General features: G+C 38.4%; 1 protein-coding gene across 7 annotated transcripts in view; it reads right to left on the bottom strand.

The window, feature by feature from the left end:
- The window catches only part of LOC107756385 (RNA-binding protein Musashi homolog 2-like), a 191,755-nt gene that overhangs the window by 99,272 nt on the left and 74,103 nt on the right, over positions 1–18,380 (bottom strand). For all 7 annotated transcript variants that reach the window (XM_016573478.1, XM_016573460.1, XM_016573486.1 and 4 more), the window contains exon 2: positions 16,296–16,344. In XM_016573478.1, coding sequence (XP_016428964.1) covers positions 16,296–16,344 — 49 coding nt within the window. The remainder of the gene's footprint in view (positions 1–16,295; positions 16,345–18,380) is intronic.

Genomic DNA, 18,380 nt, shown 5'->3' with positions numbered 1-18,380 from the left:
CAGTCGGATTCATTTTGTGAGCCTGTGTTGCTTACTGTTTGATTTGAGTCTGATGAAACCTTTTTTTTCTTCTTCTTCTCTGCTGGCCTCCTCTTTAACCTAAAGGCATGTTTGAGCTAATTTCTCCCCTTAGTATTGACATTCTCAGCACACATTTCCAAAGGCTTCTTTCAACAGGTCTTCCCTCTCCCCACGCTGTTATAAAGATGGCTGTTTAAACATGGCGACTTGCTGAGTTGCCTTGAGGCAAATGTGATGCAATTACGCGAACCCCTACACACGAACACACACATACTGTTTCAAGTGGTCCCAGGACATACATACATAAACTAGTGACAAGTACATAGGCTGGAAAGAGAGATAGAAAATAACATGTAAAACATATAATATATATATAAAATTATTATAAAATATGAAATAAAAACTTCAAAATATAAGTTTGGTATTTTTTTTTATTGCGCATTCCAAGTAATATCAATCAAACTGCAGTTGGGTTGTTTTGAATAAGTAATAATAACTTAAACAAATACAGGAAATTTACAAAATTAAAGTTCATTGAAAGTATGTTTTTTTTACATATTAAAAGTTTGTTTTATAGCATTTATATTGTATTATAGCATATATTTATTAAATAGTGGCAACATGTCTCATCCAATCAGAATTTAGTCTATCCACTGTCAATTTACTCTGCAGATTTTTTTTTTGCACTGCAGCCAAGCAATAATGATAAAATCTTTATTATTTCCAAATAAGTTGGTGTTGTGGATTCAATAAACATGTCAACATATTTCCATAGGATCTCGACGTTGAATGAGAGTGAGGTATGGAATAAATAATGCATGAAATGACTAAATAATGTATAGTGTTCACTACACAAAGGGGAGCAATAGCAAACTGGTTGTTCGTTGGATCAATTTGTTCCCTTTCATTTGTGTAATTGTAATTAAAACAGAGTGTCAGAGCAATGGGTATGCGGCAGCATAGACCGGCAACACGAGGCCCTTCCATCTTCCTTCTCTTATCAATTAGTGGAACAATAATATCGCTCCCTCGTCGCAAGAGCCATTAGCATTTTGATTGAACATCTCAAACACAAAGTGCCGAGGCTGTGGACCGCCAGAGGACTGTCTTGTGCCGCGCTGTTCCCTGGCTTTCTCCATCGGGACCTGTCACTTTCTTCTGACAAAAGCCATGGAGAAAAGTGGGGGGGTACTGGGGGAAATAGAGTGATGAGATACAGAGGGAGAGATGGTGTGGGATGGAGGGAGACAGGTACAACACGTCTGAGGAGGGAAAGAGAGGGTTGGGAGGTTAAAGTGGGAATGTGTGTGTGTGTGAGTGAGATTTCAGGTTGTTGTTTTTTTAAGCCTCAGCTGGTCTCTCGGTTATGAGAGATTGCAGTGGTGCACTAGGACCTCACAACATCCTCTTTAAACAGAGATTTCCTCCAGAACAAACCCTCTGCACACATCTTCAGCCAACACATTCTCCTGGAAAGACACTCAGGAAGCACAAGAGAAAGCCTCAACTCTATACAGAGCATTCCCAAAAAACACTCTAAATGGTTCGATATAGATTTGAGATGCACAGTTTTAGTGCTTATTTAAAAAGCATTTAAAAATGTAAATCATTCCTAATGTACAGTACATTGTAAGTTTTATACATTCTACTACAGTATACTGTAATGTTCACATTCTTCAAATGAAACAGCCATAAAAACATGTAAAATTTTAGATTAGAGCTTAATCATCAAAACTGTTTAATGTAAAACACCACAAATAATACCCTCCATAATTTATAACACTGTCCATCATAGTGGTCATTAGCCATAACATAAAAATAATTATCGGTTATACACAAGTTATCCATTCTTCAGTCTTACGCTTCACTCAAAAATCTCTTTCTAACACCAATCAGTGTATATTTACAGTGTAATTTTCACCAGGTTTCATGTTGGCTCTTTAGACGTGAAAAACATCACTGTCGGGCCTGCTAAGCATCTGTTCATCAGTGTGGTTTCACACCATGCTTTTCTTGAGGTGGTTACATAAATGACTTAAGACAGAACATTAATGCTCTCTGTACACAAACCTCAGAAAATCTCACAGCATTCCACCACTGAAAGGAAAGCGGATACAGTCTGAAGTCACTTTGTCATACTTGAATTGAATGAACGTCTAAGCCTAACTATTATACTTTCCTGTGCATTCCATCCTGCACCCCTAACCACAAATCACACAGACTGATGAGGGAGAGGTATGCTATTACTTCTCTAAGCAATCTGACTTACAATTTTTGTCTAGTGGACAATAAAACTGACAAAAAAATTATAAACTTCTATTGGAAAAAAAGGACCTGAGCCATATCTAGAGACCAGAACATCATAAATAGAATAATAATAGCAAATAGAAATGCACACCAAATAAGGTCATGATGCAGGTTGGATTCAAACCTACATCGCCCACATGAGCACCAAGGCTCAACAGGCCTGAAGCATGTGCACTAACCTCTAGTCCACTGCTCCATCCAGTGCTTATACTTTTATAAAAAAAACAGCGAATCAATCCATATCAGGCTCTTCACAGAGTTCACAGGCAGAAATAGAGGGCCTTTGTTGCACGTTTATGTGCAATCCGTCCGTGAAGGGAGAATGACTACGTAGGTGCTGAGCTTTGTTCCTTTCTCCTTTCTATTGTCAGTGTAAAGTCATCTACTACACACACAGATAGTGAGGATAAAAAGATCGATGTGGAGAAGTGGTGAGTATGAACTGCTACAGCGGAATCCATACTGCGCAGTCACACTAAGTGTCAATGGATCATATTGGAAGCAAGCATCCAGGGAAGTATACAGAGTCAATACAGCTTTCTTTCTTGCTTGCCTTCCTTCCAAAACACACACAAAACCTCATTAGCCACACAAGAAAAATCATGATAGCACACAGTCCGAGGGAAGCTGCCTCCGGTGGATACAATAACCAGCCCTTTATTTCCACAGGGAAATCGAGGGCCATGCCAAGTGAGAGACGGGATTAAAAAGAAAGCATAAAAAGCAAATGAAAGAGGATGATATTTGCGTGGCCATGTGAGGACACCTGTGGCGCCATTACCGGGTGGAGTTAGCCAAGGGGGGGTTGGGCTTAATAATGCATGAAAACGATTTTTTTTCCAGCTGATGAACGATAAAACACTGACAGCCAATCAGAATCCATCCTGCTGTAACGAGCTCAAGAATTTAAAGTGGCAGACGCATGTGCGCCTAGAATAAACGGACGATATCGTTCGCTGGTGTGGATGCTAATATCGTTATCTTTATAGTTATCTTTATAGTTATCGTTCTTGGTGTGAACGGGGCTTAACACTGATAATTTTGACTTGTGCCTCAGTTTTTTTTTATATAAATAAAACAAATTATAAAACAAAATTATGGTTACAGTAAGGCACTTATAGTACAATGAAAGTATATGGTGTAACGCATTAAACATTAAAATACACAAATTTCATGACCAATGTTAAGCTGTTAACTTTTGCATAATACAAGAAAGGGGCTGATCACAACAATCCAAACACAGAAATGTATGCATATTGCAAGGGTGACAAAAAACTAGTTAATCTACCGAGACAACTCTGATGCTAAAACCTATGATTTAAGGTTACATTTCAGCTAAAATAAAAATAAAAAATTAATTAAATAAAAAAATGTTATAAATGTTTTAAGAAAGAATTTGCACAAATACAGCCACTTTACATCCATTTTAAGTGTATTACAATAGCCATGTTTTTATTTTTGTATTTTATTTTTTTTAAATTTTGAGGGGTGTATTGCATGCTGTAACCTTTAATTTGACTTGCGGAAAGATTACTTTTCTAAGTGATCTGACTAATGATCATTTAGATCAGTGGTCGCCAACCCGTCGATCGCAGCGACCCCAATAATGTGATATTTAGTCCCTGGAATGTGAATTTTACTGGAAGATCGCCGCCGAAAAACGTGTATTTTACCCCCGGAATGCGATTTTTACAGGGGAACCCTCCTTGAAACGTGATTGGGCTAGTTTTATTGCGAAAACCTGGCAACCCTGTTCATAGGCGCCACCTGCTGTCAGAGAGTGCGTCTCATTCAGACCTGCTGTTTTTGTTTCGTGCAGATCTGTTTTAAGCAGCAAAGGGATCTTGGGCCTAAAAAGGTTGGTGACCACTGATTTAGATGATACACTGTGCTGCAAAATCCCTTATACTTACATTGCAGGAGGGACCAGAATTATGCCACATATGCCATTAAACGCTTAATTTTGGAAGCCAAAACATTCCAGGAGGTATAAAGCTTAATTTTTCCGCAACCACAGCTAAAAAGGTGTTTGGTTTACAGGCAACAATCTACAAGTTTAATTTCCAATCAAACTAAGGCACTTCACAGCAATTGTGATAATTTCTTACAAAGGGTCATTCAAATGATTCATTAAATGATTCCTCTCATGTATGTTGTTATGAAAATTACTATTTTTCACTTCTGAGTTAATAAATTGCCTAAACACAGAGAGTTCTGCACAAAGCAAAGCAAGTTATATCACACATGGGTACGTTATCGATCCTAAATGAGAAAGAACCACTTCGGCAGGATAGCAATGCAGCAACTATTATTCCACTAATGCCACCTGGTGATTTACGAGGGCTTTCAACACAAAACAAAGGGAAGAAGAAAGCAAGAAACCACTTTATGATAAGAAACACAACATACATGAAATAAAACATAACAATCTGTTATAATAATATAATAATATTGCTGAAATTATCTGAGTGAGGCATATAAAACAATAGCACACACTCACTAAACATCTTTCCAGTGTTGGAGATGGTGTGTTTTCCCTTTCTCCTTTCCGAGCACGCTTGCCAATCCCCTGCAGTGCTTAACCTCTGGAAAAGAATGTGTTCAGGACTCTATGAATGCTGATATGGTGCGCTGTGTGTTCGCTGTACGCCGGACTCGCACTGGGATGGCTGTTTCTGAGAGCTGTGTTTGAAGAGGTCATAAATTGAGGAGCCAGCAGCATTAAAAGGTCAGCGGTTGCGTAATTCCATACACAATGACATACAACTCAAAGGCAGCCGCTGTTGTGTCCCACGTGGAATCTAATCCCCGAGACTCACAGCAGGCTGTCTGCCACTCATATTTTTATATAAAAACAGTCTACATTGCTGTTATGGATATGCAAAACTACATTTCATATTCAAGTAGTCATTAAGATGTCTGAACAATTAGTCTTAAAAGGGACAGTTCAAACAAAAATGAAAATTCTGTCATCATTTACTGGCCTTCATGTTGTTTCAAACCTGAAAAACTGTGTTTTTTGTCTGTATAACGAAAGGGGTCCACTGACGTAATATGTAGGACCTGAGACCCAAAATAACCTCTGGATGTATAGCACATCATCTAAAATAAAAAATATATATAAAATAAAAAATAGTGCAGTCTGAATCTAAGGACATGCCTGCATTCAGTGCAGAATTATTTAAATATTTTCATTCATTTTGCATAAATTGACAATTTCTAATCAGCCAATCGGTTGCTGAATGACTATCCATCCATCCTGGCTAATGTCTAATTGGTATCTGGTTTTAAAGCATATTTTTTATGTCTCAGTACAACTAGGATAACTTTAGGTGATAAGAGGGATGATGGGAAAATGGAAATAATATATTTTTTTGTGTTTCTCATTTTATAGATGGCTGTAAATTTCTCTAGAGAAAGGTGGCAGATAGCTGCTTCTCAATAAGTTATGTTCTTCCTTATATAAGAGCCTGAAATAATCCTGACTGATTCTCAGCTCTCAAATTAATATGATGTTAGGCAGCATAATAATACCCACGTACAACAAGAATCACCTTCCGAAGGGACTTTTTTGGGATGATGGCTAGCTCATAATGGGCTGCTGAAGGTTAGAGAAACTCATTCAGAAAGTCACTCATTCTTTTTTTTTAATCTCTTTATGTCTTTAACAAGGCTCTATGAATTCGGTCCCGTAAATGCCGCCACATCGGTCCACTCTGTCAGCGGTGTGCCTGCTTATGTAGTCATTCTCTCGGCTTCCAGGGAGTCCGACACTGGGCTGCTAAAGGTCAACGCATGAACTTCAGCCGCTTCAAAGGGCCTTTCTTCATCCCCTTTGAATCCCCCGGCACACCTGCAGCAAACCCTGTGCCAGTCACAATACCACAGAGGCTTTATGAATCTCCCAGCATTTCCAGACGATCAAGCCTATTGGAGGATTTCTATCTCCGAGTTGTGACTGACAATGGCGTGAATGGAACCAGTTCAGGTTGGTCAGGGAGTTACTATTGAAAATATTTTCCAGAATAAATCCTCACTGCTCTGCTAACATACAATGTTGGGTGTTTCTTCTAATATGGTCACTTTTGGCAATGTGGATTTAAAATAAACACTTTTCATATTCTTACTAGTTTACATTCTGTAGTGGAAATTACACTTTAATCATTAAAAAAAATAACAGCAATAAAAAATACATTCTATAAGAATGAATGAATACTACCAGGACATAAAAGTACCTGCAGTTGAAGAAACATCCCATTATATCTCCCTAATGCATCTATGAAGCTTCAAGCCTCCGTCATTCCCTTGAAAACTGAACATATAATTTCCTCCTCACAGTGATTAGAGCAGCTCCAATTAAACGTGGTGCTGAGAAAATGTGTATGATTAACTATGATATTTCGATGACATTCTGCGCTAAATACTAATATCGTGTAAAGATATCTACAAGGAGAAAGGATATTAATCGCTAATGGAAGAGAATGGTGCGGCCCCTTTTTGAAATCACGCCAGGAAAGGTGAAGGTATATCTAATTAGGTTTACTCGGGGATCTCTGATGGGAAGCCGTGCCGTACGTGAAACCAGTGGAAATTGCTGCCATTACGTCGCAAAAGGCCAACGCAAACTCGGCTAACCTTTGTGGGCTTTAAAGGACCTTCTGCAGATCAACAGTACTTACATTGTTTACACACTCTGCGCTACATTATTGCCACACTTCCGAAGCACAGTCAGCAGAAAGCGGACGCAGCACAGAAGCGATTGGGAGAGATTAAGTACAGCTGATTCACAGAATGTCCCTGATCATTTTAGAGAATGTCCTTCTATAGTGCCATCCACACACACAGCCCTGTAGCAGTATTGATTGGAGCAGAAAACACAGATTCAGAGTGACGATGGGGATAAATCAGTGGTATGAAACTGTATAATATTTATCAGTACACTGTAAGCTCCTAAAAGAGAGAATGAAGAGATTTAGACTGCAGCATAATGTAAAGGTGTAAATAAAACTGGTAAATAAACTGATAAAAGAACATAGTTTAACGTGTTTGCATGGATTCAGCATAACTGATGTAAGATTGTGCATGTAAACACTTTAAACTCTAAATGCTTTTAAGTCTGTCAAGATTATATGGAACGTTTGACAACCAGCTTCTCGTCAGCCGCTAAAACGTTTCAAAATGATGTGGCGAATCAAGCCCTGACTGTTCAGAGGAGACCAGAGACTGAAGGATGTTGTGCTTTCTCTCTCTCTCTCTATTAGAATGACTGAATAAATAAATAAAAAAAACTACCAACTTTCTAGTCATCTACATCTACCAATCACCATCCAGCTGATCTGAGCCTGCCAGCCCCTCTTCAGGCTCAATCAGGGATGTAGCTAATCATCACTCAGCCATTGGAGTAAACAGAGCAGTAACTGCACTTAAGACTTTGCATCTGAATATTGCAGTTATGCATCCTCGACTGCTGTTTGCAAATGGACCGTGATTGATGAGTTCTTCAGGGTTAGGATCTTTTTGTCATCTTGATAAATAACAAAAAAGTGGACAAATAAATGAGGGCTGTTGTCACGAATGTGCAAATGCTGCAAAGACTTTTTAGCTGTAAAGCATAACTGTAGCTATTCCTAAAGGATTGTTCTGGATTAAATACAACACAAATAACAAAGGTTCAATGTAAGTGGTAGGGCTGGGCGGTATATCGAGTTTGTATGATATATTGATATATTTGTTATAAGTGATATGGTACGAGGCAATACCGTTTATATTGATATACAGTTTATATAGCATAGCCTACATGGTTCCTTCCTCTATATTTGTTGTCATAGCCTTTAAACATGGTTTTGATATATATAAAAATCTAATTATAGACTTCTATCTGCCAGCTTGAGCGGCAGACTGCAAACACACACTCCAAATGTGTGTTTTATAGTATTTATTAAGAGTGAGGAATGTTTGCAGATCATTAAGCTATCAAAATCTGCTTCAAAGCTGTGGATGAAAAGTGGCATGAGTTCATCTGACTAAACGCACAGTGTTTTGAGTGTTTTCATGAAATGACTCGTTGGGTGTGTTCGGGAACAAGACATAAAATCAACCAAGCTACAGTTCCACCGGGAACACAGATCAAAGGGAGAACGCAAAAAATGCTGCATTTCACTCTCGGAGCGATTTGACTAACCTTGATTGTGAAGTTTTTATTATTTCATATTGATCTTGTAAAAACACACTCTCTCTCTCTTTACGTGTTGAACATACCATTCTTTCAGCCCATTTCATCATATAATTTATTATCATCTGAGGATGAAATATTAACAAAAGCAGAAATCCACATGTGGGATGTGAAATATGTCAAATTGTGTCTTTTTTTTGGTACTTACACATGCAAAAACATGGATACGCCAACATAACAACATATTATCTCTGAATGCACGCATGCACAAGAGACAGAAAACTGGCAATCTCTTATGCACACGAACAAACAACGAGACAACACACAGTGCTTCGGTCAGCTATGTAGAAAGACAAACATGTGATTTGGGAGGGACACATCTGTTTGCACAGCCTATTAAATGACAATGAGGGGCATCGTTAGTTGGCAACAACAGTAATGAACCTCTCTCGAAATGCCACGCCAGCAATATTCCACGCCAGAAAAAGCCATCCACAACTGAAAAGCTTTTTTTTATCACATCCATTTAAAACTCTTTTATTCTGTCAGATCTGGGAATGTCACCTGACGTACAAATTCAAAAAACGTCAAGCAACTGTCCTTGTGATTATTATTACTTGTGACACACACACACACACATATATTACTACACACACACACTCACACCACTTGATGGCTTCAAATTACTCTGAATGGTTAATGTGGACTGCGTTTATGAAAGATATGGGTAATATGGACTGCATTTATGTTGTTACTTTTCATAAAGAATAAGATTCCTCAAAAAATAAAATAAAATAAAGAAACAAATAAAGCAAGCTCCCTTTGTGTATAGGATGAGAAAATCAAAATTTTCCAATACAACAGCCAAAGAAGTATATCAACATGAAGTTTAGTTAATGAGGACAGAATTTTCATTTTTGGGTGAACTGTCCCTTTTAGTGTCTAAATATTTTGCTGGCCATTAGTGTGACTAAATGTAATTATGTCAGCCATATTTAATTTAGTCTTAGTCTTTTAAATTAGTCTTAGTCCTGGTGTCAAATGTACTTTTTAGTTATTATCATATTTAGTCAAGATTCCTCAAAAAATAAAATAAAATAAAGAAACAAATAAAGCAAGCTCCCTTTGTGTATAGGATGAGAAAATCAAAATTTTCCAATACAACAGCCAAAGAAGTATATCAACATGAAGTTTAGTTAATGAGGACAGAATTTTCATTTTTGGGTGAACTGTCCCTTTTAGTGTCTAAATATTTTGCTGGCCATTAGTGTGACTAAATGTAATTATGTCAGCCATATTTAATTTAGTCTTAGTCTTTTAAATTAGTCTTAGTCCTGGTGTCAAATGTACTTTTTAGTTATTATCATATTTAGTCAACCATGTCCTGTTTTTGTTTAGTCAAGTTTTAGTCGATTAAATGTCTGAGCATTTTAGTCTAGTTTTAGTCAATGAAAACTTTTTGTCACATTTGCTCAAAATTATAATCGAAAAGATTGTTGTCATTTGAGAAAATAATTTTTACCTTTCAGGTATTGCACTTTCACCAATAAGCACAAATCAGTAGAATGTGGACTCATACACATGGTACACTTTTACCTTATCTAGTGTACTGATTTATTATAGGCTATTTCATATAAAAATTTACATCAAAGACTTAGATATGCACTCTCTCTGTCTACATTATGAAAACCTGCAAAAACAAAAAAAATATTTTAACAGTAAAATTCCCAATAGTAATTCCAATAATTCCAAATTGCAATAATGTTTCTGTATTAAGACAACAGTTTTTGATTAAGTGCATTTATTCAGCAACCACAATCACAAACAAAATCATCGAGATCTCATGACAGAACACAGACTGGCTGAATGATACTTTCATTTCAGCTGAACATCTCACATGGAGATCGCTAAACCTTAGCTTACTTGTTTGTCTGTGTTTTCAGATCATTGTCGGCGCTTACACAATGAAGAACGAGCGCGTGCTCATGGTTGCCAGTAGGGCTGGGTATCATTAGAAATTTTCCGGTTCCGATTCCGGTTCCAGTTTTGCCTAACGATTCCGGTTCCAATTCCGTTTCCATTTAAATGAACTATTTTTTTTTTTTTACTATTTTACCTTAATTGAATGTAGTGTTCCAGATAGCAAAATATAAAGCAAAACACTGGGCAGAAAATGTATCCTTTTAACAGAATCTTTGATTTGCGGATTTGAACTCTTGATATCTGGCAACCTCACACATGAACGCTCATGTAGTAGAGGCATGTACAGCAGTCCGCAATAATAGTTTGTCTCCTTTTTTTTTCGACAAACATTTAAATAAATTGGTATAGATTTTATTTTTCAAAATACATTTTAGTCTCGTCTTTTTTCGTCAACGATATTATATGTTGATATAGTCACAGTTATGGTTTATTGACCTTATTGTTGTCTCGTCATCGTCTTGTCTTAGTCATGGCAAAAATGCTTGTCAACGAACATTTTTCGTCATACTTTTCGTTAACGAAATTAACTACTGGCCATATATATTTACATTGACCGTCACCCTCTATCCCACTATTCTGTTGAGCTCTCCAAGTGGTCAAAATGACCAAAACACCGCTGCCTAGTATTTAGAGGTTTTCTGGACAACACAGGAAGTGTCTGTACAGTCAGACTGATGAATGTTCAGCGCTGAGATTATCAGAGCAGAATTGTGCTAAGGTGTGTAAAATCAGGCTCCGGAAGTCTAGCGCAGCACAGACTTTGTTTCTCATTTTGTGAAGCACAGATGTAGCATATTCACTTGAGACTTGTTCAGCGAGAGAAGAAAAAAGCAGCAGAAAGGGAGAGAGAGAGATAGAGAGAGAGAGAGAGAGAGGCAGAAAGAGAACAGAAAAAAGATGAGGAGACTGAAATATGCCCTGATGGAGTGTGAGTGTGTATATGGGCCAAAAGCTTTTCCAGACACAGCAAAAAAAAGGACAGGCTTTATTGGCCATTTCTACCACCAAACAGTTCGATCTCCACCGCAATCATTCTCACTCGATCTCTCTGAATGAAAGACCTTGGTTGTTGTCCTCCCATTTTGGCATGGCTAACGCCCTTTTCATGGGAGAAGGAGAGCAGAGAGGGGGGATAAATAGAGAGCGTCTTTTAGCTGCCGCGTGTTTGTCACCTCTGAGCTGAAGGACAGTGTTGAATAGTCTTGCAGGGGGGTGTGAAGACAGACAGACTGCGGCGGATTAAAGACTGTCTGTCTTTACTTCCGTCCTCTGACATCCACTAGCATTTCTGTGTGTGTGTGTGTGTGTGTGTGCTATTGCAGTCATACAGTCGAGATGATGACAGTAACACATCAGTGTGAGATTGTCTGGTGCTGCAGTGGAGGAAACAGGAAGTAATGTGATTGTCTTTTTATTTTGTGTTTAACACATTCTGCTTTCTTCCAACATCATCTCTCTATGTTGCAGTTCCTTTTTAGGCATGTTGAAAGGGGCGGTTTATCATTTATTGATAGAGAGATAAAGCAGAGAGAGAATTATATATATAGTCAAACCAAAAATTATTCAGACACCAGATATAATTTTTGATGGGGTGCTGTGTGTACATTAATGAGGAAAAAAAATTAACTTAAATGATTTTAGCAAATGGCTGCAATATAACAAAGAGTGAAAAATTTAAGGGGGTCTGAATACTTTCCGTACCCACTGTATATATATACACACACACACACAATCTAAAAAAAGCAAATCACACCACAAACTTTTCAATTTTTCAATTCAATGTCACTCAAATTGCTGTTAAAAAAACGATATCTTTTTAAAAAATGAAATCTGTTTAATTGAACATAAAAATGGAAATTAAAAAAAATTCTATGAACTGTTAAAAATAAAAAAAGTCACTAAAATTGTAATTAAATGTATTTATTAAATATAAAATCCTAAATCTAAAAATGTTCACTTAAAGGGGTCATCAGGTGTTCTGTTGTTGGAGGTTGCTCTTTTGTTAGTTTTGACTGCTTTTATTGTCCTCATTTGTAAGTCGCTTTGGATAAAAGTGTCTGCTAAATGACTAAATGTAAATGTAATGTAAATGGATGTAATAATGAACATATTAGTCGTCATTTACTCCCGACATCTGAGCCACTGAAGACGCAGTGGATTACGTTTGTTTTTGAAGGGAATGCACCACCGATCTACATAAATGCGTCTATGTTCACGCAAATTATTTGTGATCCAGCTTCACCTCCAGAAGAAGTGAGTATAAGGTTTTTTAATGAATCTTTGCAAATCGCCTTTCCTAATAATGTGCTAATTAGCTAGTTTCACGATGAATAAAGTAAAGAAGTAAAGTCGGAAGAGAGGGGCGGGGTCAGCAGAGCTCATTAACATTTGAAGCAAAATGCTACAAAACGGCTTGCTCTGAATAGAGCTGTTTTTGACAGGGTAAAAAAGGTGTTTTTTACACTACCATTGAGAAATTTTAACCAAAGTATGTTATAGACTTTTCATTAAGACCCTAAAGAATCATATCAAATCAACTTGTGGAAAATGGGCATCCGATGACCCCTTTAAACTTGCCCATCAAACTGTTATAAAATTGTATGGTTATTAAATAATTAAAACAAAAACAAAAAACAAACAAACAAAAAAATCTATAATTTTTTAATTAAATGTGACTAAATTTTATTAAATCATCAAATACAATCTTAAATAAAAACATTATATCCTATACATTATATACATGTCATTCAAATTGTTAAACTGAAAAATACAAAAAAAATAAAATTCTAGTGGTGCCAAATTATAGTCCATGTAGTCACCATGATCTTTATATGTTGCTTTCAGCCACTGATACCCATGACTCAATGTGGCTGAAGGACTAACCGTCATTGCATTTCTATCTGCCCTTTTCCTCTTTCAGCCAGAGGTTTCTTTCAGAAGGAAAGAAAACACATTCATTTAAACAATAATCTTTAAAAACTATTTTAAATGTCTCTCTCTGCCTTCCCATTACTGTCCAGTTGACCACCTCACTTCGGTGGAAGCTGCAGCCTCATAAAGTAATTGCTGTGAGGCTATTAAAACCGGTGAAACCCAAGGCTCCTCATTTAGCTGAAGATACCATTTGAGAGAAAAAAAAATTAACAAGGAGGACACGGATAAACAAAAAGACAATTGCACACATTCCAACCAGCAAGTAAACAAAAGCTAAACACATCTGCAAGCGGCTATTGTTGATGCGCTATTGTGGGGCATCTCTTTGAATAGCATGCAAGGTCTTTAATGGAAATGGCTGGTCATCGATGACACTGTTTGGCACTTGGTGTTTGCCAGCAGTGCGTTTAATGGCAGATAGTCTAATTTCCGACCTCGCTGCTCTTTGCTACATCCACAAGGGTTTGAAAATAATAGCTTTTTTTCCCACTAGGGGCCGAAGCTAGACGCTCACCACCTTCACTCTGACCCGCCTGTTCTCTCAAACACAGTTTGGGCTCTCCAGAGAGCCCTGGCTCCTCCGAACCCTCTCTGCCCCCTTCGTTCCCATAGATACAAACACTATGCCCTATGGGAATATTTATAAGAGCGAGAATGAGTGCCCAAGGCAGGGGCATCAGGGACAGGCAAAATAGAGAAACAGAAGAAAGTGTGGATCAAAGTTCAGCAAGTGTATTTGTTACGTGCTCTGATCTCCATTTACAAAAGAAAACGCTTGTCTTTTTTTGATCGTAGGCCAACTTGACATTTAGAAACACTCGGTTTGGGCGACACGGACAATTTGCGATCACCTGCAAACTGTTTTTGACTCGAGGTTGTGAAGTAGATTAAAAAAAGCTTAGCTGCTAATCGTGCAAAAAGGAAGAAAGATCACTGTGACTTATCAGGCTGTTCTGACGATGTCACAGACGAGAGCGTCACAATGCCAAGGAGGACAGGAAGTCCTTTGGGGGGGTGGGGGGGTGAGTGAGAGAGAGAAAGAGAAAAAGCGAAAGGCAATGCATATCCGCACACCTTCCAAACACAGACACGCATGCGCGCTCACCTTTAAAATATGACCGACATGGATTAAAAAGCAAATCTCAGGTTGAAAGATTAATACCGTCCACTTCATTTCCACAACCTACCCATCTGTGAGAGCTGAAAGCCACTTATGCAGCATAAAAGACACAGCGCTGCTCCTCGGCCTCTTCATTCAACCCACACAAAGGCCTCTCAAGGCTAAGAATCTCTCGTGGCTTTCAGGCCACTACAGAGGATGCTATACATGTGAACACTGTAGCATAAAGCTGCTAGCTATTTCTCAGCTTGTCTCTCTGTGCGTCTGCTGTCTCTTTCTCTTCTCATCTGCTCTGTTCTCTCTCTCAGGCTGTCTGTTAAAGCTGCACTCACCTTTATAATGTCCTCATGAGAGGCCTCGCTGCTAAAGCCACACAGAGAGATGGGGATCACAGCTGGATAAAGTCAACTGCCTACTCTGACCAAAGACCACCTCTCATCTCCTCGTCTCATTTCTCCTTTCTTTACATCTCTTCTCATTTTTATTCTCTACTTCCCTTAGTTTCTCCCCCTCTCTCCTCTTTTCTCATTCCCTCTGCCCATTTCTCTTCTCTCATCTTTTTTCTCCTTCAGTTTCTGCATTTCTCTTCTCTCTTTTCCTTTTATTTCTCCTCCTCTCATTTCCTCTCCCAATTTTTCTTCTCTCCTCCCCTTTATGCTATCCATCTCTTCTCCCTTTATTTTATCCTCCTCTCCTCATATCTCATTCCCTCTTCCTGTATTTCCTCTCACCTCCCCTTCTCCCTTTATTTCTCCTTTACACTCCTTATTTCTCTTTTCATTTCCTATATTTTATTTCTCACCTAGCCTTATTTCTCCTTCACACTCCTCATATCTCCGCTCTCCTCCCCTTATTTCCCTTTCTTTCATATTTTTCCCTCCTCCTCTCCTAATTTTTCCTTTAATCTCATTTCTCTTATTTTTTCTCATCATTTCTCATATCTTCTCCTACTCTTCCCCTTCATTTCTTTTCATAACCAAATTTTTTTGTCTTCATCTCATTTCTTCGTTCCTTATTTCTCATCTCCCCTTCCATTTCTCCTTCCTTCTCCTCATTTCCCTCCCACTCCACAATTTCTCCCCCCCTCTTCTCTATCATAATTTTCCTTTTTTTAATCACATCTTCTCTCTTCACTTAAACTTTCCTTCCTTCTTCTCATGTCTCTTCTCACTTTCTTCTCTTAAACTCTCATTCTCCTCTCCTTTACTCCATCAAACACATTATCTGATCACTCAATCACAACTACAGGGGTGGAAAAATCACCCCAAATCCTTGTACTAAAGTTCATTCTTTCTCAGAAAAAAGTTTCAGAGATAAAGTCACAGAAACATCACTCAGCAATAACCTCATATTCAGTATATCATAAGTCTGAAGATAACGTACATTTCTCACAAGCCTGCAGGCGTGAGTGAACATGACCGAGAAACATTCCACCCTGCGCATCCAATGGTAAATGTCGGACTAATCAAATAGAGTCGATGGATTGGCTACAGTGGAAATCGCTTCTCTTTTATTGGACCATATTAGCCTTGACCTTCAGGGCTCAAATAAAACGTCCTTGAAGATATAATGCTATAATGTAACACACAGCACAAGAGCTACTGTACTGCTACAGAAAACTCACGCTTCAATGTCTTCAGAGTGCAACAGTGAACTGCACAACTAATGGCACAGTATGACTGATGGACATTACTAACAACATTACACACACATGCAAAGGCACAAACAGATACACACAAAAAACAAATGGGCTCTTACCTCTATGTCTGTTTGTAGTTTTATCAAACATAAGCATTGCATCTTCTACCTGTAAGAGAACAAAGAGAAAAATTAGTAAAGGAATGTCAAAACTGCCAGTGCTTTGCTTGAAATTTACACACATACAAACAAAAAAGTAACAATACCAGACCTCCTGTATTTACTTTAGTATGAATTAATATTATTTTAATATTGCTTGCTTGAATAATTACTTACAAAGTCTACATATTATTTTAATTTAATTAGCTAATATTTAATAAAAAAATTTCTAATATTAATAATTGAAAGAGCAGTTTCAACCAGCCTAAGTTGGTTTGCTTGGTTTCTCAGCTTGGTTGACTGGTTTTAAAGCAGTTTTAGGCACTTGCTGGCTTGGTCAGGCTGGGAAACCAGACTAGCTTAAACCAGCTAAGACCAGCAAACCAGTTTTGGCTGGTTTAAGCAGTTTATTTTTTTCGGCAGGAAAATAAAGGACTGTTTATATTAATTTTTGCTTTGCTGTCAAAACAGGTATCAAGAATCCAGAAATATCTGGTATTAGAGATATTCAACAATAGTCTTTTTTTGATATTGTAACATCTTGTGCACTTCTAATTAAATATATAACTACTGAAGCCTAAAAGCATTTACACACACACGTACAGATCTGAAAGCTGCTCATGGCCATGTTCTGTGAAGAATGATATCCCTCCACGGGCCCAAGGGTACCATCCTGTCTGACCCTGACAGAGGCCTGCTCATCCTTGAGGAAAACCCTGTCTACAAGGACACACTTCAGAGTGCATCCAGCCATAGTCCTCTCACACACACAAACACAGGTTTTATACATGCCACAGTATGTCTAAACATGCTTCTTTCTGCTCCTTTCACATTACAGACATGCACATACACTAATAAATGCACAAAAAGTGCATGCCATTCTGGCGTACACATGTGGATGTACACATGCACACTTCACTGCTCCTTCCTGAGGTCCCTGAGATTAGCCTTAAAGTACAAGCGGCTAGAAAAACACCTTCCCTGCACAAAAGGAGCCATCAGTCACTCAGCCCCATAGAGAACAATAGAGCTGCGAGCTTTAGAGTTCCTCATCACCCTCAATCACTTCCAATAAAGATCACAATGACTGGTGCTCTCATAGAGGCTGAGGGAAATCTGTTATCCTCTGCTATCACTCAATGCATATTTATGTTCCTTTAAAACAGCCCTCTATGTTCAGAGGAACACGTTTCATAAATGACCACCAGAAATATGAGGGTTTTCTGAAAGTACATTTCTTTTTTAGGATTCGGCTTTTTCTACAATAAATAAAGGTTAATTAAATAAATAACGGCAACGATGATTGTCTGCGGTTTATCACGATTAATCGCATTGTTATGCACAAAATTCAATAATGCATTCAAAAGTAGTGTATTGTGCACTTTTTTTCATTTAAAAGTACTGCTATATGAACAAAAGTGCAATAACATTTGGATTAGGGGTCGACCGATTATCGGCCTGGGCGATTATTGTCGCCGATATTAAGCATTTTTATGATTATCGGTATCGGTCATTTTTAAAACCGATTTGCCGATAAAATAACTTCATTTTGAAACGCACTATTTGGCTTTGATGCAGCCTGTCAGAACTCACCACTCTTGCCTAAAGCAATCTCCGCCCACCGCCCATCTGATATGTTGGGAGTCACGAGTCCGACCAATCAATGCGGAATTCACTCTCACTCCGAAAGCGCTTGCTAACTGGAGCTGCTTCAGTGATCACGCATCAGTTGGGGCGAGTGCGGGTGCGGGCGGGTAGACACTCATGTGTGCGGGATGCGGGAGAATAAGGGTGCACTCACAATAGGCAATCTTAACTGTGCCCGAGCGTGTTTGACCCCCAAAGCCCGGTTTGTTTGACTAGTGTGATCGCTCCTTGCCGCGCTCGGGCGCGGGTCATTTAGCCGGCCCTTGCTCGGTTGGAAGAGGTGGCGCAGAGCCCGGTTCAGTTATATATAGATCAGTGAGTGTGCGGGCTAACTGCACCGGAGCGCGGAACTTACGTGCAGCATGATTGCATGAACATTTCTGAGCGGCAAGAGTAATT

This window comes from Sinocyclocheilus rhinocerous, unplaced genomic scaffold, assembly GCF_001515625.1.
Source record: "Sinocyclocheilus rhinocerous isolate Xijiao unplaced genomic scaffold, SAMN03320098_v1.1 scaffold1152, whole genome shotgun sequence".
NCBI classification, from domain to species: Eukaryota; Metazoa; Chordata; class Actinopteri; order Cypriniformes; family Cyprinidae; genus Sinocyclocheilus; species Sinocyclocheilus rhinocerous.
Note: the sequence above shows the minus strand (reverse complement) of the source record. Positions and strands in the feature narration are given on the sequence as shown.